The sequence below is a fragment of the Nasonia vitripennis genome (assembly GCF_009193385.2).
Source record: "Nasonia vitripennis strain AsymCx chromosome 4 unlocalized genomic scaffold, Nvit_psr_1.1 chr4_random0005, whole genome shotgun sequence".
Classification (NCBI taxonomy): domain Eukaryota; kingdom Metazoa; phylum Arthropoda; class Insecta; order Hymenoptera; family Pteromalidae; genus Nasonia; species Nasonia vitripennis.
The window spans coordinates 2,044,169-2,072,144 of record NW_022279640.1 but is presented as its reverse complement, the minus strand read 5'-3'; the positions used below and the strand labels follow the sequence as shown (position 1 = coordinate 2,072,144).

The following is a 27,976-nucleotide window of genomic DNA, read 5'->3' as shown; positions in this document are numbered from 1 at the left end:
TCTGTTCTTGTTTCTTTTAGCGTATAACGGGCCTAAGATTTCAATCTTATTTATCTAGCTATTCTCTGTGAAAAAACTATGAACTATGAAAAAAACTGTGGAAACGATATAGCTATTATAGCCCAAAAAGCAAAAAGTAAATACTTTACATTTACAGTAAATTTTATAGGTTTGGATCCCGAATTGAGTATTCGTTACTTACAAAATTAGAAATTCATACTTACAAAAAAATTCGAATTTTATCAAAGTATCTCTGGCACAATGAAAGTTCCAATTCAGCTTCTAAAAAAATTGGATAATGGAGAGATAAATTGGCAAACTTTGTGCAACTTAGATGACCTGGTAAAGACTCTTGCTATTGAAAAGTTTATAAGTAGTGTCATGGTCATGAGAAAATTTCAGGATAAACCTATTCCATATTTAATACACGATAAGAGCAAAGCAGAAGCATTTTTAGAAAAGTTTATGGCAGATGAATGTGTTAATGATGCTCTTAAAGACTTCACTAGATTGGTCCAAAAATTCAATTTACTTGATCAATTCAGTATTCCGAATGAAGATTGGTTTCGTTTTTTATCTAAGACAATATCTTATTTTTTTACAACCGAGTGCAATTGTTGAGTGACAATTATTGCCAAAACAGATATTGAAGCGAACAAAGTAATTGATTGTTTGTTGGACGCCGTTATTCGCACCAAGATCCACGTAATTACGTGACTCTACGTGACTATAAGGGAGGCTTTTCAGCCAAATTCTTGCAGTCACGTAAATTTTCCGGGCCACTTGGAGTCATGTAAATTTTCCGGGAAAGCCCTTAGAGTCACGTAAAAGCTCCGAGTCCCGTAATTTTTCTTACAGTCACGTAAAGCTTCGAGTCACGTAAAATAAGAAAATATTTTATTGAGCGGCTCCAATTTTTTTACGTGACTGCGAATTTTACGCGAATCTAATTCTTACGTGACTCCAATTTTTACTTGACTGGAACTTTTTACGTGAATGTAAGAAATCGCGCTTTGATTGCAAGGATTTTCTAATCTGCTCCAATTTTGCACTGGTTGTCTGGATAAGTAATTAAGTATGATAAGCTTCATTTAACATAATTCTCCGTGTGATAATCTATATATCTATACCGAAGGAGCTCCCCACAGTGTAGCGACCCTAACCCCACCTGTCAATTTTTCTTTGAATTATGAGCCGGAGCAGACGTATGTGTCAATTTGTGACGTGGTCAGCGCATAAGTACTTACCTCCGATGAAGCCGATGAGTTGTTCCATCGAATCTAGTAGTAATAAGCTAAATACATATACGGAGCCGACACGACCGGTGGTGGTAGGTGGTAATAAGTACATACGTCGGAAGGGTTACTGTGTGAGTATACTTATTTCACCATTCGCCATTTTACGACATTTGAGTTAGTGCGTCTCTGTGGACAATCACAGTACTCAGTACGACCTGGACACGACAACTCTTGATCCAGTTTTCTGGAAAAGCGTCGTATTAATTTTTGAGGTTATTTCACAAATATACGAGATTTCAAAGATTTTTAACTAAATTCGGCATTAGGCACTCAATCTCATCTTCTTGATGACACACACACACACACACACACATATATATATATATATATATATGGATATAATTGTTGGCTGACCGGAGCCCATGACTGGAGGCCTGACTTTTTTTTAGACTACCTCTACTCTTAACATTAACATGCAAAACGTTTAGACTACTTCATCATGGATGATAAAGTTGAAGAAAACAATATTACAGGTCAGAATTCAAAACAGTAATCTCTTCTAAAATTTGTTCCCTTTTTTTAAGTAAATAAACTATTTTTACTCGGTATTTATAAAATGTTAATATTTTTTTAATAATTTATATCTATAGAACCAGTACTAAAATTGAAACAAGTTTTTCGAACCCATAATGAATTACTGGAATCTCTTGCTGCATATGAAGCATATCATAAACAAAAATTTGTTACTGGTCGATCGCAGACATATGAAAAATTGAATTTAAAAAGTATAAAAGATCCTGTCATTACATATCATAGACTTATAAAAAAGTGTAAATATGGAGATCAAAGAAAATCAGAAGCAAGTGGAAAACGCAGTGGAAGGTATATAGTTTTATATTTATAGTTAGAAAATTTATGTAAAAACACATTAATACTTAATTATTAAAGATCTCATTGATTTTTATAGAACGTTAAAAAGAAATTGTGAGAGCTTTATTAAGTTTGAAGGCAAGGGTGGACGATTCTACGTTGTTACAGAACTCAATTTAGAGCACACAAATCATGAAGGGTATGAGGTGAGATATGTTTTATTTTATTATGTCGATTTAATAATTGAATTTGGAATCAATTTGTTTATGCTGTTTCAGGCGTTTTACGAAAATTTGCCCGAGGTGAGACGATTGACAAAACAAGAACAAGAAGAAGCTATATTCTTGCATGGTTTAAATTGTAAAACCTCTTTACTACATGAACATATGATGGACAAAACTAAAAAGCAAATTATACCACAAGATTTGTATAATGCTTTCAATCAGAATAAAGATAAATATGGAAATGACATTGAAGCTGCCATACAACTGTTAAAAACTAAATATGGTGATGTCAAACTACATGGATATCAAAATTTTCCACAATATATTAACATTTGTATCTAATAATTTTTATTTTTTAACTTTATAGAAGCAAAAGTTGAAATTCTAGATGAGAATTCAGAATTTCAGGGTATGTACTTTTCAATTCCAGAAATGAGGCAGATATGAGTAAATACCCTGAAGTAGTGTGTGTAGATTCTACATACAAGATTTTCAACTTAAGATTTTCTCTGATGCTTTTTGTTATTGAAGATGGGGAAGGACGAAGTCAGATTGTAGGAGTAGGCATTTTAGTTAGCGAATCTCGACCTATAGTAAAATGGTTGATGGAATGCTTCAAAGAGATAATTTAGAAGCTGTCCAAAAGACACGTGGTTTTATCAGTGACAAGGATCTAACTGAGAGATCTGTTATTCGAGAAGTTTTTGATTGGGCGAGATTATTTATCTGTCAATTTCACACGTTAAGAATATTTGACAGGGAAATATGCCCAACAAAAATGAAAATCACTAAAGAAGAAAAAGAGAATGCTTTTCGGTGCTTGGACAGTATGGTCAAAAGTTCGTGCCAAATGGATTATGACAATGCTCATTCAAAATTCATTTCGACTGCTCCTAAAGTTATAAAAGATTATTTTATCAAAAATTGGCAGGATATTACTGACGAATGGGTAAAATTTAAGATTTTCAACTTGAATTTAAAAAATTTAACTAATAACAGGATTGAATCTCTAAATGGAAAGCTAAAATATGAGATTGGGTTATTCAATTCATTGACAGAGTTTATTAAAAAAATTTTTAAATGGACCAATTATAGATTAAAATGTAATAGATTAAAAGATATTCAGGATGTATTAAGAATTAATCCCAATGACGTTGTAATCACAGACTTTGAAAAAGCCAAAGTTTTATACAAGGAGTGCTTAACTCACTATGCTTATAAAGTAGTTCTAGAACAGTTTGAATATTTTGAATTCATGACATTGCTAAATTTTGATGCTGTATCACAAACATGTACTGCTATATGTCGCAAAGAAGAAATTTATATCACTCCATATACATGCACTTGTTTTGAAATGACCAGTATGGGATTACCATGTCGTCATATTCTAGCTATACGTTTACCTTTGAAAATGTCTCTTTTTTGTAAAGACATCTGTTTGGAGAGATGGTTAAAAAGTTCAGAAAACAAGCGTCTTTCAAAAAGTTTTGAATCATCGCCAAATCTAAACTCATCTTTAGTACAATCATCAAGACCGAACATATCTTTAGTACAATCATCAAGACCAAACACAGTTAAGCCCTCGGTAAAAGCTATTGAGAAAAAATCGTCATCAAGTAGTAGAAACCGTATTGAGAATGCAAATGAAAAGGATACAACTGAAACTGTAATTAAAAAAGTCAACACTCCAAGTCGGTTAACCATTGGAGAAAAAAGGCGGAGGTTAAAAGTAATAATGGATGAATTGATGGAGGTAATTACTGAACAATCAGATCGAATGTACCATTTAAGCTCAGCAACTATGAAAAATCTACTAGAACATTACAAAAACAACAAAGATGTGAGTATAGTTACAACAGACAAATCTTCAATTGACTGCATACAATCAGACTACAATTTGGAAGAATCGTTAAAAGAATTATCTATAGAACGGTCAAATCTAACATTGGCTAATATTAAAATGCCTACACCTAATAAAAGAATAGGAAAGGTGCGAGAAGTCAGGTCATGTACAGTAGAAACCAAGAAAAAATGAATCACATAAATTTCGGTATGTATGCAAATTTATAAATCATTGATTTTGCCCTGTTTATGTAATTGAATTAATATAATACAATTTTTTAATCTATATTTCCAAATAATTTGAACACGTATGAAAATCAACTGTTTGAAAATAAACATTTCAATCATTCCACTTTAATATACTTGTAAAATGTAATTTCTTGTAAAAAGAGAAAACCAGATTCATATTGAAATAAAATATCAATGACTATTTTAAAATTGCAGTCTCAACGGATTAGTGGCGACACGTGCTAGCAAGCACGCAGACAGCTGCTACAGCGAAATCGAGGAGTTGGTGATCAGGATGCGTTTAGTTGACATGATCTTCGAGCGCAATGTACAAGTGTCTTGAGCCTCCTATGGTCCCGACTTCAGCTACGTGATCATTGGTAGTAAGGGTATCCTCAGTGTCAACACCGAAGTCGTAGTCAAGGTCGACCGCTGCCCATCGTTGTGAAGAACGACAGTTTCGTTTTTCTTAACTTCGACAATGGACTTCAAGCTCTCAAAAAGGTGCACTATTCTATTGATTGGCTTTATGTATTTCATTCTGATGTAATGCGCGCCACAAGGCTTAGACTACTTTTTGCTTACCCTGGTATCTTATCATGATATTTGCTTGAGTTTTTGTATTGTTTTTTCTTTATAAGGTGTAAAAAGAGTTAAGAAGATTAAAATTTCGTATCTTCTTGAAATGGGCATTCTATATGTGTTTAATGTATATATTTCATCTTGTATCCGTCGAATTGTTTGATTACTTGTTTCGATAGACTATGAGTAACCATATGTTGAAGCATAGAAAAATCATCCAAACAAGCTTAAAAATTTGGCTTGTGAAGAAATGAGATTTCCGTATGTGAATATTTTATTAACGCCGAGCTACATTGTTATCTAAAGTTAAATTTATTTATATCTTAACTACGTGTTTATTTATACGGGTTGTCGCTTATCAAATACGGTACCGCTTTAGGTCATGTAAACTTAGATCCATATATCACGAAATAAAATTGTTATTCGTCATGCCACTTCTAGTTTCTCTCCTGTCATGCACAAATTATTAATTCTGAGTTAGGATACTCATTATATAGCCATCACCATAGTCAGCCGTTTATAATTAGGTTCTGTGCATTAACAATTGTGATAACTAAAGAAGCCTTTCTTCATAATTTTTTTCTCTATTAGAAAAATGCCATTTTTCCAAAATTTATTTTTATTTCAAAAAATATGATGCAATGAGCGTTACATAATTATCCAATAGATCAAAATATTTTTTTTTTAATTTTGCAACATTTTCCGATACGTTTTCACGTCAGGTACACGGTTTCTTATCTGTTAGCTGATACTAACCATTTAAATTGTGCGCCATTTTTCGAACCCACCAATCCATAACGTCATTGGTTCGTGAAAACAACGTTAGGTTAGGTATAAGAAAGAAAAAACAAAGGAAAGCACATAGCGGCAAAATATAAGTTTTGCTCACAGGTTTTTGTTTCCTCGCGTGCAAAACGTTCTTTTACTTCTTCAGGCTTGCATATACAAGAAAAGTAATCTCAGTTTTGACACAAGTTGCGCTGACTTCTATTGTTTCTTTACATGTATATAGTGTAAACCGTTATTTCTATTAATTTATCAACAATTAATACTTATAAATAAAAATTTTATTACAGTTTTGTGAAAAAATGGGTGACAAAGAACTACCATTTTACGTCAGCCAGACATTTCCTTGTTTCGAAGCATTTGAAGAATATTTAGCCAAATACAAAGAATATTTTCCAATATCTAAGGCCGATACTGCCAAAAACGCTACCGAGGACGAAAAAGAATTTGAACGATTCCCATATAAATATTCAGGTTTTGTATGCAGAAAAGGAGGACAATTTCAGTCCAAGGGAAAAGGATTGAGAAATGTCAGGTATGCATAATGGTAAAATGCAGAATCCTACGTCTAACATGTTGTTTTATCAATGTAATGTGAATTTTTTCAAAACCGTACGGGATTTTCCCTCCAGAAAAATTAACTACAGGGTACCGACAGAATAAAAACAGAATTCTTTTCATGCTAGGTGTAGGATTCTTTTGTTTACCCTAAAAAACATCTGATGTATGGAATTAAACACAAGTTTTATGAAATACGCATATTATTTATCCATGATCAATGTTTGTTCTTTTTTAGAAGTGAGAAAACTAACTGTCAATTCTTCATTCGATTAGTACTGCCAGCCAAAAAGGACTATTATGTTGTTAAAAAAGTTGATAGTACGCACAATCATGACTCTCAACTAGAGGTGAGACCATGAACACTCCAAACAATTTAAAAAATCTGTCCCATACAATACTTTACTTTTAAATTATTTTTTCAGATTTGTGACAACTTTAATAATTACTTTAAGGATCTTTATGAAAACATTATAAAAAAATAAAAAATGTTAGAAGATACAAAGAAGGTGGATGATATTGATGCAGTGATAGAAAAAATCACAAGACCAGACCATGTCCTAGATAAACTGCGTACAGAGTATCAAATTGAGGATACAAATAAACAAGAAATTGAAGAAGTCAGTGCAAGGAGTCAATATACGATTAAACAAGAAATCAAAGGAGCCAGTGAGAAGGGATTGATAGAGAAATCCAATGAAACTCTAGAGGACAGCTTCGAAAGAAAATTAATTTTGAGCAGTGTATCTAATGTCGAACATCATGTCAAACAACATGAAGTGGTAGATGAAAAACATATACTCGAGCCAGAACAAAATACTGGAACAAATAAAAAGCTAATGGTTACAGGTGAAATTAAGGAAAAAGATCGAAAGAAAGGAAAAGTCACTTCAGCCATTGGATTACCGCTGAGAAAAGATCCTCAAGCATTCATTCAGCTAAGTGAAGAAGATCAAGTACAAAAAATTCTAGCATGGTTAGGATTTCAATACAGATTTATCAAAAAGGTTGTTGATGATACAATTGTCATTCCATTCACATCTCTTCGAGAGAAATTTGAGAAAAGTCCCGAACAACTAACGTCAGAATTCATAAATTTTGACATATTAGATAACCATCTAGCTTCAGAAACTAAAGCTAGATTGATAAAAGCAGTGGAAGAACAAAAACTAGGAATGACGTATCATTGTAGGAAATGTAAGAAAATTGTAACAGAATCAACTCCTTGCATTGAGTGATGTGTTTGTCTTCAGTGGTTTCACACCTAATGCGACAGAATAAATATAACTGAAGCAATAAAGACAGATGCCTACAAATATTTTTGTAAAACTTGCTTAGCTCGCAAGTAGAATTTTTCTTTAAATGGGAATCAAACAACTTATCTTAATTTTATTTTTCTGATCTCATTAATCAAAAAATGAAAGTATGTAATTTTCTACTTTAAAATCATTAGCGATGTAAGTAGTAGTTAGCATGTTTGTACGTATGCAGACAGTAGGTCAATCGTACTGATTTAAACAGTGAAAAAAGAGAATAAGCATTCGTATAAGAAAAATAATAGCATCTCCTAGACTTATATTAGTTCCTTTTTTACACTTTATAGAGTCAATCTTGACCTATTATTTTCTCCTTCAACTTATTGCCTATCGCCTTCAACGCCCAATGACTATATCTATCTGAATTTTCAATTTCACGGATTAACAATTCTTTTTTATACTATAACTCTTAATTTATAAGCATTTAACAAAAAATGGAAAATAAGACACCGGTACAAGGCCAGGAATTGTGTTGCAACCCACAATCACTTCGACTCCAGCAAGATAAATATTTTTTTTATATGAAAAAAATTGAAATCTCTGAAAGACCTTATTAATGTATTATGTAAACTTTCATAGCTTTGTTATAAGAAAAATCATTAATGTGTGTCGTTAAAATTGAATAAATTAATAGTTCTCGTATGCACCATTTTACTTATTTTTATTGACTAAGTACAGAAATTATAAATATGTAAATCCCAAATTATCTGTGATGCTTATCATATCTGGATAACCAGTGTAAAATTGGAGTAAGTAATCCATATAATCAAGCGTGTGATGTTCTACAGTACAGGTGGGGTTAGGGCCGCTACACAGGGGTATAGATATATAGATTATCACACGGAGACTTATGTTAAATGAAGCTTATCATACTTAATTACTTATCCAGACAACCAGTGCAAAATTGGAACAGATTAGAAAATCTCTGCAATCAAAGTGCGATTTCTTACATTCACGTAAAAAGTTACAGTCACGTAAAAATTGGAGTCACGTAAGAATTAGAGTCACGTAAAATTTGCAGTCACGTAAAAAATTGGAGCCGCACAATAAAATATTTTCTTATTTTACGTGACTCGAAGCTTTACGCGTCTGTAAGAAAAATTACGGGACTCGGAGCTTTTACGTGACTCCAAGGGCTTTCCCGGAAAATTTACGTGACTCCAAGTGGCCCGGAAAATTTACGTGACTGCAAGAATTTGGCTGAAAAGCCTCCCTTACAGTCACGTAGAGTCACGTAATTACGTGGATATTGGTGCGAATAATCACTCCGTACAATAATCGGAGAATAGGAAATCGAGCGGACCGCTCGATTCATTTTTTTTGTTCATCTCCTTACTAAAGCTTTAAATCGTTAAAAACTGTTGAAACAATTTCCAAAATATAAAATTTTCCAAAATTTTGAGAAATTTTCAAATATTTCAAAATTTTCAAAATTTTCAAAATTTGCAGTTTATTAAAATTTTGATTTACTAAATTTTAAAAGCTTTACTAAAAATATATTTAAATAAATAAAAAAAATATATATGCATATATATATATATATATATATATATATATATATATATACACACACATATATATGAATCTATACACGCCCACTGTAGTGAACGACTCGAAAAACTCCATTCTCGATCCACTTCATAGGCGACCCAAATGGTCTTATACACTTGTTATAAAAATCACAGTGAATAACGAGGGGCGAATGTGCTTTTCCAGACTCGGATGATGTTTGAACACTCGTGCTCAAACATCATCCTCGCTTGGAAAAGCCCATTTTCGCCCCTTGTTGTACAATGTACTATTATTAAGTTGAAAATTTGGGAAAATATCGATCTTTTCATCACCTTGGCTAGGTTCTTTTTGCAGCTTATAAAACCGTTTAGTTTAAAAGATATCGGAATTTAAATTCTTTGTCTCTCACCCTGTATGTCCTGTATAAATGAAAATTACTATTTCTGTTAAACCTTATAACTCGCTAACTAAAGTTAGAATGTTTTAAGACAATTCATGATTTTTAAGGTTATGAGGACCTTATGGTATGTAAAATATTGAGGTTCATGAAAATTATATGATTTGATATTGTGACGGGTGCTTCTTATGTACAATAATTAAACTTAAAAGTATTTTAAAAATCATTTATATACTGTATATTTGAACAATATTTTATCTATTTGAACTATACATTTTGTAAGAGGAAGCTACGTGGCGAAGAAGCGGCTGCGGTTTTTAGGTTGTTAAACAATAACTAAATCTCTTCGTGTATTTTACACAATGAAAACTGGGTAAAATTGGCCCCTAATTTAGGTTAAACATTTTTTATTGATAGATAACCATTTGACACTTATTATTATAGGGAATAGCAAAACAGAGTCTATGATACGATGCACTATAAGTATACAACAAATGTACTAAACAAATTTTTAACTACAGCAGACAATGTCATTAGTATATGATACGCGTTATAATTGCAGAAAGACTAAAATTATAAGTCCAGAAAACTCCGGAAAGTGCAAAATCACATATTTTCCTAAAAATATTGCAAAATCACAAACATGGTCTACCATACAATGCTCTAAGGATACAACTAATGTATCAAAAAAAAATGTTCACTTCTAGTAGACATGTCCAGGTATCAAAATCTTCCCCTGGATGTCGAGACATTGTCTACTGTGATACACCACGCTAAATATACAACAAATATACCAAAAAAATGTTACTTTCAGTAGATAATGTCCATATGTCAAAATCACCTCCCGGATGGCGAGATATGGTCTATAATACAACGCACAACGCAAGTATACGACAAATGTACCGAAAAAAAATTGACTTTCTTTAGATGATGTCCAGATGTCAGGATGATCCTGAGTTTAACCCATTATAGTTATGGTAAATGATATATGATGCTACCTTAAAATTAAAACAATACATTTAACCACCAAGAAACGTCGTTTATAATCATAAGTATATTATCACCGTTGAAATTCCAGAAAGACCAGAATTCCAAAAAGTCCAGAAAATTTTTCAAAAACATCCGGAAAGTGCGATATTTCATATTTACATTAAAATATTGCAATAATGATGCACTAAAGAAATAAAATAAAACGGTAGGAATATTCTTAGATGTTAGGACTCATGTGACAGTTAAAAAAACCGCTGCCAATTCATTGGCATGTAGCTTTCTCTAAATAAATTTATAAGTCCAATAAATAAAATATTGTTTTGATATATCTATATATCTGCTTGCTAATGTATGAGGCGGTTTTTGATACATAATTTAATATAAGTTTTGGATGGTTCATTGTCCAAAAGTTTGCAGACCCCTCTGTTTTTTTATTATAGAATATGAACACTGTCGTCAATTTTTTTTTCACAGAAATACACCCAGGTTACATGTGTTCCTAACCATCCTACCCATCAAAACAACAGGCTATTCATTAGATAGGTCGCTCGCGCAATTTTCGAGAAAACTATTTTTACATTTTAGCTCTTTAGTTGAAAACCGCTCGACGAAATCGTTTAAAATTTTAGCAGCAGATAGCTTTTTTTATGGTGAATCACCAAATAAAAATTTGTTACTACATTTTTTAGAGATATGAGGAATTAAAAAATGTTCAAAAAAAAATTATAACCTTGATATCTTACGAACCATAGGGGTTTGAAAGCTGTGCAATGAACTTAGCCAAGACACATTAAATATCAACTTTTTCCTGAAATCTTAAGTGCAATAAGGCCTTTTGCGTCCGTAATCAAGGCTCAAAAAAAAAAATCATTTACTTCAGTTTTCGATTTATTACTAAAAAAATAAGTAGTCAAATTACTTTAAATTTTAATGGAATATATTTTGACACGTTACCTATGGACATGATTTTTTTCGTGAGGTTGTGATGTTTAGTTTCAGAGATAGTTTTAAAAAAATCAACTTTTTATTGTATCTGCCGAACAAAGCGGTCAATCCCGAGGACCAATAAACGAGAAAAAGTAGATAATGTTTTTCTCTTTTAATTGCATTATAGCTGAATTGTTTGTAACAATGGGATGATTGAAAAAAACGCAAAATATTGTTTTTCAAAAATCAAAAAATGGCCATAAATAATAAAAAATATAGTTCAAAAAATTAAAAATAACTGTTTTTTCCGAATTCAGAATCCAAAAATATATATACATGTCAAATTTGATTGATATTGACGAAGTAGTTCCAGAAATATTACGGTATACATACACACACATCCATACGGACATTTTCTAAAAACACTTGATTTCAACTTCTAACACACCAAAAAGTATTTTCTAGAAGTTTTGAAAAAATTCAAAATTTTATTATTAAAAAGCTTCCTCTACGTGGAAGCAAAATTTCAATTAGAATTGGAGGAATTTGAATAAATTGAACTGGAAATGACGTTTTGGACAGAAATTCAAGCAAATTAATATTATGTAGATTGTTTACATTGTAGTTGTTGCTAACAACAATTAATTAATATTTTTTAGAAATGCCTTTTATTGGGTCTAAGGAGGTATGTTTAATGTACATTTTAAGCCCAGGTATAGTAAGGTAGACGTTTTGGATTTTTCACAAAGCCGTGGCAAGTGACTAAAATCACTTATTTATGGAGTAAAATATCATGAATTTTGATCAGTAATTTTGTATGGTAGATATATGATATTTTCCGGTAGAATTTGTGTATATTTTAAATAAGTTTTGCAGAATTTTTTTCTTTTAATTTACATGGGAAGAAAAATTTTTATTGGACGAATATTATTTTTTTTTTCAGGATCCAACCCAGGTTGGAAACCTTAAAAAACATTAAAACTTAATTATATTACAAGCACTATTCACCTGCTTTACGTCACTGTAATCTATTATCAGGGGGCAACTGGGCTTTAGCACGACAGCCGCGAAGATGCTGTCGCGTCAACGAGGGGGATTACTCACTCTTTTTATCTCCACACGGCTATCCCTCGATGATGCTGAAATCGGCGACGGACGTTAGCCGTCGGTGCAATGTCGACACCGTACTATGCAGCCGGGTTGCCTCGGTGTATAACTGCGCGGCGTGCGAAGCTCGCCGCGCTTACTTTGCGTATAGAGTCTCCGGCCAGGCGTGCGTTCTGCTGCCGCGCCGAGATGTAACCGGCTTTACTCTACCGGGTTCGTCGGAAGGACGCAACGGGAATATGGAATAAATACTCATGCATTCGTGTACAATTGAAAGATGGCTATATTCTTCAAGATGTTGATACAATAGATCGCGCGTCGCGAGAGGACGATTCGATAATATATAAATCGCGCAATAGCTAAGGTGACGAACTTACAGTTTCGACGCGGGCTTTGGATGCTCGGTCGCCGCGTATCCGTTGCTGCCGACGGGGAAAAGTCCTGTGTGGCCGGGAGGCGTCCCTCCTGGCTGAGCGATGCTGTGCTGGGGTACCCCGGGTGCTCGAGATGATGGAGGCTCGGGTGTGCTTTTCCAGTGGATCTGGGGTTGTTGCTGTTTTCTCGTCTCGTGCTCGTCGATAATCGCGGGTGATGTACCGGTCAAAGGTCTCACACTTCTTGACTGTACTAGCGCTTTTTCCTCTCTGTCTCGCGCGCGGAACCCGCGCGCGCTTCCCGAGTACCGCCGCACTGGCAACGTCGCCCTCACGAAATTCGCGTTCGCTCGTTACACTGTTTAGAGCACGGACCGGTGAAATGCTCACTTTCTTTCGCATTTTAATATATTGAAAACAAGTGAGGTTAGTTATTATAAGCAAATCAATCGATACCCTTCCCACTAGAATGCATCGTATAGTAAAATACGCTCTCTATAACACTATACTTGGCATTGCGATACTATCAAATTATCATTAAACAGACCCCAAATACGATATCGATAGTAGTTGACACATTTAATAATTAATGAAATAGATAAGAACAAGGAACGACAACGTAAAGCGAAGTAAGAATAAAAACAAAATTAAATTCGAATATTGACAAGTAAAATCAGTTGAGAAATCAATAATAATAGTAGAGTCACGTAAGACAATAATGATAAATTAGAACAAAAACATAATAATGTAAAGACACACCGATATACACGCGCATCTTAAGACTTTACGGCAAGAGACCATGCGAAGCACACCGATACACACGCATACATTGCGATTCTACAGCAGAGGCACAAGATCAAGCGAGGCACACCGATATGCACGCACACGTTACGACTCTACGGCAAGAGACAAGCGAAGCACACCAATACGCACCACTTGATCTAGCATATTTAGTATGCCTCAAAAAGTGCAAATTTTTATTGTACTACTTTTAAATCTATAAGCAATCATGTCTAGATATTAAAAAATCATGCTCATATGTATAGCACAAGCTTCTGTTCAATATATTTAGGGTAACCCAACTATTGAATAACTAGTTTTACTTATATATTAGAGAAAGTTATCCTCTGATTGTCGCCATACATTCACCAGCAATTTTACGTAGATAAGCTTGCATTTTAATTGTATTATTTAAATCTTATGCCCATAATTAGAAAAAATCATCCCCTTTATTAATCTAACATATTTAATATACCTCAAAAGCTGAAAGATTGGATTGTACTTCTTCTAAATCTATGAGGAATAATGTTTTGATCCTTCAAAAATATGCTTATATTTTTAGCACAAGCTCCCGTGTAATCTATTTAGGATAACCCAACTACTGGATAACTAGTTTTATTTATTTATATGAGAAAGTTATCCTTTTATTGTCGACATACATTCACAAACAATTTTACAGTAGTGAAGCTAGTATATTTAATTGTATTATTCAAATCCCTTGAACACATTTTAAGAAAATGATCCTATTTATTATTCCCGCATATTAAGTATGCCTGAAAGGCTGAAAATTCAGATAGTACTACTTCTAAATCTATAAAAAGATAACTCAGCAACTGGATAACTAGTTTTACTCCGTTGTTAGAGAAAGTTATCCTTTTGTTGTCGTTATATATTTACAAACAGTTTTACGTAGTTAAGCTGGTATTTTTGATTGTATTATTTAATTTTATGCCCATACTGTAAAAAAAATGATCCTTTTTATCAACCTACGATATGTGGTATACCTTAAAAGCTGAAAATTAAGATTGTACTACTTTGAAATCTTTAACACAAGCTTCTGTTCAATTTACTTAAGATAACTTAACTACTGAGTAACTGGTTTTACCTATGTATCAAGTAAGTTATCCTCTGATTGTCGCTATACATTTACAAACAATTCTTCGTAGTTAAGATGGCAATGCCTCAATGATCCTGGAGCCACCCTGCCCAATGATCAAATGCCTCCATTTGATTAACACGTTCACCATCGAACTTGGTCTATTTTCTACCAGGGAAGGTCAATAAAAATTTTAATCTTGCGCCAATTAAAAATGTTCCCGTTGTTATTAATCAATAAATTTGATTTTCGTATAGATGTGATTTTTCAATAAATTCTCTAATTTATAGACGTTCAGAATGGGTTACTAGAACAGGCACGCAAGTTTACTACTTATGACAAAGCAACAGTTAGACAACAAGCGTCTCTGTTCTTTGCATTTTACGGATGGTAATGTGGCGTATACAAATTTAGTAATCAAAAGCTAAAAATCTCTGCATTTCCAAAAGAACATGTGGTGTATACAATTCCAGAAGGCTGTCAAGAAGTTAATGAACATGTTCCTCATGAAATTGATCTGCCTACCAGTGATAATAATGATTCTTTGTTAAGTCTAGATTTGCCACAGTTAGTAATGTAGAGTCAACGATTATCGACTTAAATGAGCCAACATGTTCAACTTCGTGCACTTCTTCTTCGACAGATTAACTGGAAGTAAATCCTAATATAATAAACAATACCCAACTTTCCAAAAATCAATCTTCAACTCACGCATATAACAGATCATTTAAAAAATTAAAAGAAGAAGTTGCTCGGTTAAAAAAACAATTACTTGTAAAAGATCAAAACTGTAAAAAATGTGGTTAGGATAGTGGTTGTGTTGCAGTTTCGTTCTAGTACCGAAGTCATTCACGATCCAAATTGTCAATCTGGAAATTAAATTGCGCGCGTCGCAAAAAGCTAAAAAAATCGCAGTTTCGATTTCATTTCCGCGTTTCGACTCCGTTTTTTGAGCTCGAGAGTCGAGCGAGTGTACACGAATCCCGAAGCGCAGTGTGTGTGTGTATGCTTGGCTTCTGCTTCTCTGTTATTGTGCAATATAGCGATACTCTAACCTAACTCTATACAAGCGACAAACACATAGATTATTTTAAGTATTACAACAGCAACAACAAAAGGTTAGGTTAATTGATTGATCAGATGCGAAATATACATCTGCGGTGTGCGCGGAACACGAGTGCTCGAGTTTTTTTCTCATTTCACGGCTCGCAGGCCGCAGCCGTAGGATGTGGAACAACTAAAGCTGATGACAAGATAGCAGACCGCTTCTAAGAGGACGTCTGCAACACCTGCAGCTGTTCACCGAGTACAGAAGGCTCGCGTTCGAGAAGTCGGGCAGCACGCCCTTTCAGAGGTTGCAGTCGTGCGGGACTGGAGCTATCCCTACGAGGCGGCCTACGGTGCAGAAGGTGGCCACAAGATCTTGAAGAGGCGCTTCGAAATCTCAGACATGCAGTATCCGGAACTGCAGAGTCTGAAGAAACACATAGCCTCGTGCTTTTCCAACATCTCCTGTGGAATGAGGAATCATGTCCCATCCGGGCTTGAGAATAACCACCAATTCCAACTTTGACGTTGTTGGACGGGTTTGGACTCACATAAACTTAGAAGAAGGAGGGAGGAAGGGGGCGTATAGTTGAGAAAACAGAAAAGGGAACAACAACTATCAAAGAGGCGTAATGTTCCTAATGCTGAACTGTTAATGTAAGTAGATTTTTAATTCCAGTTTTTGTATGGACAGAAATGTCGATAAACTGTTAATTTTGATTATACTTTTTAGGCATGAGCAACATAATGTTACAAGTGTTACAAGTGCATTACAAGCTGTTCGTGACATTGTAACTGGTGACGATATGCAAACTCAAGTCAACTTGAACTGTTCAGCATTAACTTGCTTATTACATTTGCTTGGACAATCACGAGAAAGTATCCGTAGAGAAGCTTGTTGGATGGTATATAATATAATTGCTGGAAACCCACAACAAATACAGGTTTGTAGATGAAATATAAAAAAAATATATTTTATAATTTTCAACAATTTGTGAAGACACTTACAGTAAGAATGGATTTTAAAATTCATAATATCTTTAAATATTTACAGACTGTTAGATGCCAAAATTTTCGCAGTTATAATAGATATTTTGGGTAAAGCTGAGTTCAAAACTCGTAAAGAAGATGCCTGGGCTAAAACCAATGCCACAAGTGGAAAAACAGCAGATCAGATTCGATACTTAGCAGATCAAAATTGTATTCCTCCATTGTGTGAATTGTTAACAGTAAGGGACACAACGATTATTCAAGTGGCATTAAATGGTTCAGAAAATATTTTACGCCTTGGAGAATAAGATGCAGTCTATCACAATGGAGTTAGTCCAAGATTTCAGTTATAGAATGGTGTGCACTTAGAAAGTTTGGACTCATTGAACTTGAGCATTCAGATCCTCGAGATATCATGGACATTGGAGAGGATCAAAGTAAATATGGAATAGATCGTAATATTGAAGCTCTAGAAACTCATATGTGGCCAAATATTAATCTGAAAGGTTATTATTATTAAAATGTTGAAACAGGAAAGTTAACATTATTTATAGAATTTAATCCTACTCATGAATGTTATCAAATTATTTATAGATTCAAGAAAAACCACTATTCAAGAGCCTGAACCCAAATTTAATGAAGTTGGGGATCAACTGGAGAATGTTAGGATAAATAACACATAGGATATTTCAGAGCGCTTACAAATGGAGAGTGTATAAGGTATGGATTATTACATAAGATTAATGATAATTAATTTGATTCAATAGAATATTTATGGATTAGTAATTGATTTTCATTTCTTTATAGATGGAATTATGAATAACGAAGGAGCAGATTTTGGTAAATTATTTAGGCATTGAAGAGCTTGCAACACAAACAACGATCCTCTCGTGGCTGATTATAAAGTCTGAAAAGTTATGTATAAAAATAGTCATGGTAAATATTTTATGTAAAACTTTATTAAACTAAAAATGTATTTGAATAACACATTTATTATAAATGATTTTTATTAATTAACAAAATTATATTGATCACTTTATATCACACAAAGGTGATTACATTATACAAACTAGTATAATGATTTTTATAATAAATAAATAATACGTCCATTATAAACTTAGGCTTTATATGAACCGTTGAGTTCTATTATTAGTTACAATTAGTATCACACTTTTGATATACCCTGACTTTTCAAGTTTTATTCCATTCTAATGATAAGTTTTGACTGATGGTGCATCATGAGCTGCCACATGAATGGTTTGATTAGAAGCCAAATCCCAACATTTGACCATTTTATCACATGATGCCATAAAAACTTGTTACATCCTGAAAATTACATTTAAAATATAGTAAGCAGTAAAAGAGGCACATAAATCTAATACTTACATCATTACTCACAGCATGTTTTGCAAAAAAAAGGAGCATTTTGGGCAGCACATCTTTTTATGCCAATGCACTTAAAGTGCATCCATTTCATGCAGTGATCACATCCAATGGACTCGCCCTCATTTAAGTCACTCGTACAAATACAACTGATCCATTGCACAGATTCTTTTCTTTTGTCTACAATATTACATAAATAATTATACGACTTCTTATCCATATAAGACAAGAGAACATCTAGTTGCACCTCATCATTAAACAGCCAGTATGGTATTTTTTTGTGAGACACATTCAAATCCTTCATGGATATCTTATCAAGTCCAAGTGTCTTCTTCTTCAAAGTCTCTCCATCGATGATCCACTCAAATATAATAGATGCTTTCTCAAAACTACACATTGCAGTAAACAATTTGCAGTTATATATTTTCTTTTCATTAAACCTATGGCATTGAGTTTGGCCCCTTTTGGTCGACCTCTTTTATTCACTAATGGTTTCAATATCACTGCATTATCAGGTAAAACATTTGTAACTACTTCTACCGATACACTTTTAGATATCACAGTCTCATTTGTTACATTAGGTATTACGTTAGGTAAGTCATGTTCGACTACGTGAAGCACATTTTCACTTGTCACATTAGGTAAAATATTTTCCACCATACTGTTGTCAATCACATTTTCAGAAATCCTATCTACACTTACTATTTCATCAGGTACAGTATTATCAGTGATAGTATTCTCAGATGCTACACCGTTAGCTATCACATTGTCAGACACACAGTTTGCAGTAATGATCTTGGAAGACTTAATACTGGCTGCATTTTCAGAAATATTCTGAAAGAGTATCCTTTTTCTGATTATTCTTTGTAAATAATCTATGGTTATTTAAAAAATATTCTTTGGTCCAGCGTTGTTTTACAACTTTAGGAACATATAGAGACAGTCCTTCAATCTTTCGTATTTTAGAAGGTGTCGATATGGCAAACCCATGTATTTAAAATCAACACAAGTACATGAAGTTACTGTAACAACATACCTGATCTTCTCTGATGATATTGATTTGACAGCGTACTTCTTGTCTTCAACCTTTGAAACAAATTTCACTAAAACAACTTTCTCAATTTGTTTGAAAACGAAGTCCAAAGCATATTTGGTAAGCAGTGAAAAATACTGTTTTTGATCTTCACTCAAGTCGTAGAGAGGCCTTCTAGAAATCATTTTGACAGCTTTGTCATCCCTTTCGTTCTTATGAACTTCTAAAAATTCAAAGATTTTAATAAAAAAATCAGTGAAATAAGAACTTTTTTGAATGAATAATTTCAATTTCTGGTTTAAAGATTCTATCCTGTTGTTAGTGTCGTTCTTAAAATTACACTCTGTAAAGTAGTGCCTGACCCATTCTTCACGAATGTTATGCCAATTCTCATTATAACAATTTTTAACATCTTTCGGAGCTTCTTTACAGAATTGCTGATAAACTTCATTGTATTCTTCTTCGGATAGAGCATAAAGCAATTTAGTTAAAAGTTTCAAAATAAGATGTTTCTTCTCACGTGATATTCCCGTTGACTCCATAGTAATGTTTCTTCTGAATGTTTGTTACGTATGAAATATGCAGAGATAAATTGGCACTTGCAGCAACTGCTTAACCACTGTCTGCAAACCATATCTTTATCGGACATGAAAGATCTCATTTTGGAGCAGGCCGATTCATTATGCTTCTTGAATTGTTCTATGGACCAATTTAAAATTTCTTTGATTTCATGTACAACTATGCCAATAGCTGCTACTTCCGTAGCACCATTCCCATCAACGCTAGCTATAATAATAATTGGATATTCTAATTTCAATAATTTGTATGTACTGTCTATGAGCATAAATTCCGACCAAACTTCCACAAATTTGTTCATATCATTGGTGCGAAAAAATAAGCCTTCAAAGTTCCCATTTTCATCATACCTAATTTCATAATCAGCATCTAAAATAAAAATTAGTACAACCAATAAAATATCTATTGACTGATCTATATAAACTTGTATGTATGTAACTTACCATTGTCTTGAATAATTTTTAATCCCTCCTTCAAGGAATTCTGAAACCCTTTCTGCTCCATTGCGTATTTGATATTTGAAATGTCCTTAAGAGTAGTTTTTTTGTTTTCCGTCATAAGTTTGCTCATTAATGTGAGCTTATCACCTTTCATTTGGATTGTACTTTTTACAAGCTCTTACTGAGACTTATTTAGTTTTCTATTTTATGGTAAATGACTGCGACAGTGCTATAAACATAATACAAATAAAAATCTCCAAATAAATATAATATATTAAAGAACAAACCGATATAATGTCGTGTCCTTTGTGTTTAGTCATACGACTAATTAGATAAAACCCACCACACTTGCTCAAAACAAATTGAACTTCTGCAGGGCAATTTAATTTCATTGTACTGTAAACAAATGATAAAAAAACCCATTCAAGCATTATTCTAAACCAATGGAAAATAAAAATTATCTCTTTTCTTTACCTAGATTTACGAAGACCTTTGCTAATCGTTTTTCTTTCAGGGCCATGTATACATTGATTATTACCTGATAAGTCGAAAACTTAAATTTGAATTAGCATTTTTTCTCTCCTGATTTTTCAAAATATTATTTCCCTTTATGTCTCTTTTATTGCAGTTCTCTCCTGTATCTCGCTCTAATTCGGCAATAAAAACCTCCACCTCGTTGTCCGAAAAAATCTGCTTTTTTCGTGCATCTTGGAAATGAACTCTCTTCAACTCTCTTCTGATTTTCATAGTTTGCTTTATAATCTTAATATTTTTGTTGGCTGTCTGAAGTGAATTCTGATAAACTGTCAGTTTCACTATCTTCTTTTGCATCCATGGTTGCATCCATTGCACTAGAAAAAAGTAAACAAAGAAAGACTGTAATATACATACATATATACATATGCACACACACTGACACACACACTTGATATCCACGCTTTCGTTGCATCAATAAATTTTGGTAAGAGAAACCAAATTTCGAGTAAAATTACTTGTAATAAATTACGATGTAAATAGAACTGTGTAGCCTTAGCTCGTACCCGCGCTATATTTCTCTGTCAAGATATTGGAGCAACGCGGTCATGGGTTGTGCTTGTTTATATACACAGCGACCTTTAAATGACCTACTCCAAAATGACAAAAACAGCAAAACACCGTATTTGGAATATTTTTTTAATATTAAAAAACGTCTCCATCGAAATATTGGAGCAACGCGATAGTGGATTGTGTTTATTACATATACCGCGATCTAAAATTACCTACTCCGAAATGACGGAAACAAAGCAAAATGCCGCGTTTGGAGTAGCGATTTCAATCAAGCTCTTAAATAAACTTTAAAGCCCGAATTTTCACATAACAACTAAAAAAATACGTAAAAGAATGAACAATAGATACTTACGTTTACAAGAAATGTCTGCGACATACTCCGAACCATACACAAAATAACTGCAACTTGTTTTAAACATACTCGTTACAAGTGTACAAGCAACGATTTTCGAGGAGAGCTTTGCTCATGATGGGCGCGGTCGCCCATAGTCGGGCGGATATATATATATATATATATATATATATATATATATATATATATATACACACACACACACACACACATATATATATATATATATATATATATATATATATATATATATATATATATATATATATACGTGTGTGTGTGTGTGCGCGCATATGTATACATATATGGTATATATAGCTAATTCAATGATTGATTCCAAATTGCTATTCTTTACTTAAGAAATATATTTGTTGAATATGTTGAAATATATTTCTTGCCCCTGTCCCCTATCCAGATCCTGGAACCGACTGATTATCCAGTCTCCTGGGGAAAGTTGAACCGTTACAGCGAGGCGCACTAACTCTAGCCTCCATGAGGCTAGCGGACGTAGAAGAGCAGCAGAGAGAAGCGCTGCAAGCGCTCCTCGACAAGATTATTGGCCCAGAGACAGGATAAATAGGGTGCCCCACACAGCATGAAATATTTGAAATCTTCCAGGAATCTTTCGACGAAATATTTCTGAAATAATGTTATGTCCCTCGAATTCCTATATTGAAATATTTTTTGAAATAATTCAGAAATATTTCTGAAATTTTTCACGAAATATTTCAGAAATATTACTGCAATAATATCATTTCATAAAATGCCCCGCCTTGCAAATCTCTCAAGAAATATTTCCTTGCAATATTTCTGAAATGTTTCTAAATTATTTTGTGGCACGCAGTCTCCTGGGATTTGTATTTGAAATAATTCTGGAATATTTAAGCAAACTTCCAAAATATATTTCTTTAAAATAATTCTGATTTCTTTCAGAATTATTTCTGGTTTAATATTTACTGGAAAATTTGCAGTAAAATAATTCCGGAACATTCAAGAAAGCTTTCATAAAATATTTCTTTCCTAGATTTGAGAAACACTTCTGAAATGTTTCTAAGTTTAATAATCACTATAAGTTACTAGTGAAATGATGATTCAGAAATATTTCTGAAAAATTTAATAAAATATTTCACCTGAAATAATTCAGAAATATTCCACATATCTTCCGTGAAATATTCTTCAAATGTTCCCGAATTGCTTGAAGGTACAGTCGCCGGACACAATAACTTTGCTTTACGTGCCACAACATGGCGGCGGGTCTCTTGTTAATTAGACTCCTTAGATCGGTCATGACTGTCAGGAAAGCGATATCTGACGTCATGACCGTCCTAACCTTCTTCTTCTTTTTATGGCCGTGGTTCGCTGTCTATGCGACTGCGAAGCCGATGCGCCACCTTGTTCTGAAAGCCAATCAACAAGAGACCGCCATATTGTGGCGCGTAAAGCAAAGTTATTGTGTCCGGCGACTGTATCACGACACCGTGAATATATCTTATTTTATATATATAATTATAGTAAATACACAAACAGTTTGTATCTTTGCTTTTACGCTATTGGCTTTCGTAAACTAGTTAATGTTAGTAATATTAAACTTTTGGATCAAATTATACGAAAAATAATTGAAATCATGTAAGCGGATAAACTGTTAATTCGTTAATTCGAACCCCTTTTGTTTTTGAATATAAAGAATAACTCCATAGTTTGACAGCAGGTACAAACACATAATGATCCAGTGTGAATTCATGCGCAGGCAGCTAGAGTTAAAATTTATTTTATGAGTTCCAATAAAATTTTAAAGAATTATTTCATAAGTATTTCAAGAAATGTTCCATTGGAATATTTCCGAAATAATTACATGATAGTTTGCGAGACATATGTATGAAATAATCCTGAAATATTTCAAGAAATATCCAAAACTTATTTGCAGCAAGCGCGCTACATTTCTACGATCGATTTAAGTAGTGCGTACCACCAGATACCGCTGAGCGAGGAGAGCAAGCAGTATACAGCTTTCACGGTGCCTGGGATGGGGCTTTTCTAGTTCAAGTGACTACCTTTTAGTTTATCAGAAGCGGAATCCACGTTTTCAAGGCTGAAGAACAAAATAATTACACCAAATCTGCAGTCACACGCCTTTTCTTATTTAGATGACGTAATCGTCGCGACAGAAACGTTCGAGGATCATGTTAAAGTCCTCGAGCGTGTGTTAAAAAGAATCAAGGAAGTAGGGTTGACGGTTAAAGAGAGAAAAGCGTAGCGCACACATGCATTCTGCAATATCTGCAGTCGTGTCTGGAGCTCTCCTGACACATCAAGGTACACTACAGAGCAGTAATCTAGGTGGGAAACAGCAAGAGCGGCTGCCAGCTGCTTACGCAACGCCTTGGTGGTACAGGATCTAAAAGACCTTAGTCCATAAAGGGCTCTGTGAACCTTTCAGCTAACTGCATCAACTTGCGCTTTTGACGTTAATTTAGAGTCCATGACCACACCAAGGTTAGTTACTGTGCCGATAAATGGGACGAAGATATAGCCGTACCGCACTTCAATACTATGCAAGTTCAACCCCTGCAGTTGATTAATGTTGTATTCCGACCCAAAAATCATTGCTTTAGAAGCAGGCCGCACGCAGAGCGCAGGCACGTCTCGTACGTGCGCCCCACAAGGAAGAGGTCGTCCGTCAAAAGGAGCTGCAGCGCGCAGAATACCTGCGAAAGAATAGAGCAGAAGAGCTGCACTGCTTCGTCTGTGGGAGTGCGGTGGTCACACCAGTGCCCAGATTGAAAGCGCCATAAGAAGATCCTGGCGTCGACACCCCGAGACTACAAGAGGAAGTAGTTGAATATGTAGAAAACGGGTAGAGCAGTTGGAGGGAATAGAGTACCTCGGTTTTCTACGAATACCGTGTTATTCTATTATCATAACGATCCTTCCTATCCTGCCCTTGACCTACTTGCAGCTCCATTAGGTCAGGCGCGCGACGAGGTTGCAGAGCTGCTTCGGAGATCTACGCAGCCTCTGGAAGAAGGGTGTGACGGGCGAACGCAAATTCGTATTTTCGTACAGCTCGGCGGTACTCAGGAGGCGCGCGCGGAATCGGCGCGCAAGATCAGATAGGCATAAGCGCTAACGTAGTTTGGACGCACGACTACGATACCGGTATAACAACCGCAAACATCCACATCGGCGAGACGCAAGCACTTGCAACACTCATAGACCAACTGCTGGAGGAGTCAGCCTCAGCCAACACCATCCAGACCACCCGGGGTACCCCAACAACGTCATTGCTTCGACCAGGAGGGACGCCTCTTGGCCAATTAAGATTTTCCCCGTCAGTCGCAGGTGGATACGCGGAGACCAATCAATTGACGCGCGCGCGGATACCGTAAGTGTACAACGACAACTACTGCGCAAGAGTGAGTAATCCCCCTCGTTGACGCGACAGCATCTTCGCGGCTGTCGCGCTAAAGCCCAGTTGACCCGTGACAAACTGGCGTCTCAAAGTGTAGAGGTCAGATGGGCGCGAAACGCGTGAGCGCGATCGCACAGGACTCGGAGGGGGGGCTTCTCTCGGTGTTTCGTGGCAAGTTGAGGTGGGCCTAGTGGCAGGCCTATGCGACAAGACGTCGCTATTAATGTCTTTTTTGTGAATTTTCCAGGTTGAATAATCGTACTGGAAAATAATAAATAATATTTTATATAAAGTTATTCTGTACTAAATTATTGATACAACTAATACTTCACAAAGCTTAAAAAGATTTTCAGTTGCACGCACGTGCTGGTTGCAGCTTAACTTGACGTATGAGATCTGTCAACCAAAAAGACCTTGGTAGGTGAAAGTGTGGGAGCACGGCATGATACTTAGTTAAAGACTCGCACTTAGGGTGTATAGAAATAGCCTGCCGTCAGTCAGACAGTTTCGTTAGCGACTAGCGCGGGGGCGGCTTCAAAGTTGTTAAAAAACCATGTATGTCGCAACAGTTTTCTAAAATCTAAAATCTTGGTTTCTAAATAGTGAATTAACCGAAAAATGATGTGGATATTGTCAGTCATAAAAATATCGTCAGTCGCGCGTCAAAGTCATACTAAAAGTATAGTTGGTAAAACTGTTTTCTAAAATATTAAATTTGGTATACAAGTTGTTAACAATATGAAAAATCCAATAAACATAGTCAGCCAGAATGGTTATTTAACATACGCCGCACGGCGTGAACAATATTTTTTTTGCATTAAAACCTAATATCTCATGATTGAGTCCACAAAATTGGATAAAATATAGTTAGAGTATAGTTTGAGTTATATGGAATGAGAAAAAAATATTGGAAAGGCCCACAATAGTTTTCGGGGGCCCCAAAATTCCAGGAAAAAATGCCAAATTTTACGATTTAAGCGATAAAATCTTTGCCTTTTTTAATATTTATGAAATATATTTGTTTATACCAAAAATATACGATTCATCATATTTAAGTGGATTCTCTTAAAAACTGAAGAAGCTAAGACGACTTTTCTCGATAGAGTTAAGTTCAGTAGACAAAACGTTGTAAGTTGCATACCTTATTTTACCAAAGTATATTATAAATATTGAAAAAGGCAAAGATTTTATCGCTAAAATCGGAAAATGGGTCTTTTTTCCTTGAATTTTAGGGCCCCCGAAAACTATTGTGGGCCTTTCAAATATTTTTTTCTCATTCCATATAATTCAAACTATACTTCAACCAAATTTCATCTAATTCCGTTTACTCAATCGTAAGATATTAGGTTTTAATACAAAAAAATTTTTTTTTCACACTGTGCGCCGTCAGTCGATAGAACAGTATGCCGCGCGTACTTGCGCACTATGTTGTTCATAAATATTTTTAGCCCAATTATATATTTAAAATATGCATTTTTATTTAAAATAGCAAGGCGTATGTGTTTCTTACGAAATGTAGAATATAATATTTTGTGACGGAACTGTAACAGTATTCGTTCCTTCAAAAGCAAGTATACCGATGCATCGACGGTCAACGCACGTATAAATTCGGAGCTATCCTTTGTATACACTTTTCTACTGCTCCACTCTCTCTCTCTCTCTCTCTCTCTCTCTCTCTCTCTTTCTTTCTCTCTCTCAATCATCTCGCCCCATTGCGGACTGTGATACCAAGACGACAACGTCACCCGTGGTACACCACGGCTCTTCGAGACCTTGTATCCGAGAGGGATAGACTTTACAGGCGTTTCAGGGACTCTAGGCTCGATTCGGATCTCCGCATTTACAGACTAGCTAGAGTCTATGCTCACAAACAAGTCGAGGAAGACAGGCTGAATTATTATTATTCAAGCCTATCTACCTTGACCGAGGCCAGGCCAGGGGAAGTGAGGGCATCCCACAGGTTGTTACTTCAAAAGCATTGCCGGTTATCGCTCCCTTACTAAGTCATATTTTCAACCTGTCCCTGAGCGAACCCTGCTTCCCATCTGCCTGGAAATTGTTACTTGTGCGCGCACTCAACAAAGTCAGATCACCAACAGCCGTGACTGACTACCGTCCGATTTCACTTCTCTGCTTTCTATCCAAGGCCCTGGAGTGGCTGGTGCACAGGCAAGTCTCAGAATACCTTGAATCAAGGCTCCTACTAGATAATCTTCAAACAGGCTTCCGCACTGGTCACAGCACTCAGTCTGGCCTAATTAAGCTAACTGATGATGCCAGGGCCGGGATAAACAAAAAGAAAGTAACACTTCTCCTTCTCTTTGACTTCAGCGAGGCGTTTGACACTGTGTGTCACGTCAGGCTCCTGAGAAAGCTATCTACCTTCGGCTTCTCAAAGCAGGTCATCCGCTGGTTTGCCTCCTACTTCTCTGGGAGAGAGCAGGGCGTCGTTGGTGACAATAGCGAACGTTCCTCCCCTCGGCGTCTTAACATCGGCGCCCTGCAGGGGTCCGTTCTGGGTTCCTTGCTGTTCGCATTGTACATGAACGACATCGGTTTCTGCCTTGATTCCGATGTTTTCCATCTCATCTATGCGGATGACTTGCAAATTTACAGTCAATGCCACCTTGAGGAGCTCGATTCTTTATCAAACAGGATGAGTGCTAATGCCGAGAGGATAATGGGTTGGACTGCACAGAACAGGCTAAATCTCAATGTTAACAAAACCAAAGCAATTGTCCTGGGCTCCCTCTACTACATAAATGCACTACCTTCAATAGCTAACACCTATATCAACATTGGGGGTGCCCAAGTCAGCTTTGAATCTTCTGTGCGTAATCTGGGATTGGTGCTTGACTCTAAACTCACGCGG

General features: G+C 35.1%; 2 protein-coding genes across 5 annotated transcripts in view; one reads left to right on the top strand and one right to left on the bottom strand.

Moving 5' to 3' along the window:
* LOC103315901 (protein white) overlaps window positions 1-27,976 on the bottom strand; it is a 501,432-nt gene that overhangs the window by 215,039 nt on the left and 258,417 nt on the right. The window lies entirely within an intron of this gene.
* LOC107981572 lies at window positions 716-6,722 on the top strand. 4 transcript variants are annotated; one of them, XM_032601949.1, is made up of 7 exons: window positions 716-1,771; window positions 1,889-2,120; window positions 2,206-2,307; window positions 2,387-2,393; window positions 2,425-2,615; window positions 2,700-4,382; window positions 4,619-4,905. In XM_032601949.1, the coding sequence occupies exons 1-5, from the start codon at window positions 1,738-1,740 to the stop codon at window positions 2,470-2,472; spliced, it is 423 nt and encodes a 140-aa protein (XP_032457840.1). In that variant the 5' UTR covers window positions 716-1,737; the 3' UTR covers window positions 2,473-2,615; window positions 2,700-4,382; window positions 4,619-4,905. The 4 variants fall into 4 exon arrangements, with proteins under 4 accessions (XP_032457840.1, XP_016843166.1, XP_031784099.1 ...); XM_016987677.3 differs by having other exon boundaries at window positions 721-1,771; window positions 2,206-2,314; XM_031928239.2 differs by lacking the exons at window positions 716-1,771; window positions 1,889-2,120; window positions 2,206-2,307; window positions 2,387-2,393 and adding exons at window positions 6,061-6,305; window positions 6,567-6,722 and having other exon boundaries at window positions 2,488-2,615; window positions 4,619-4,906.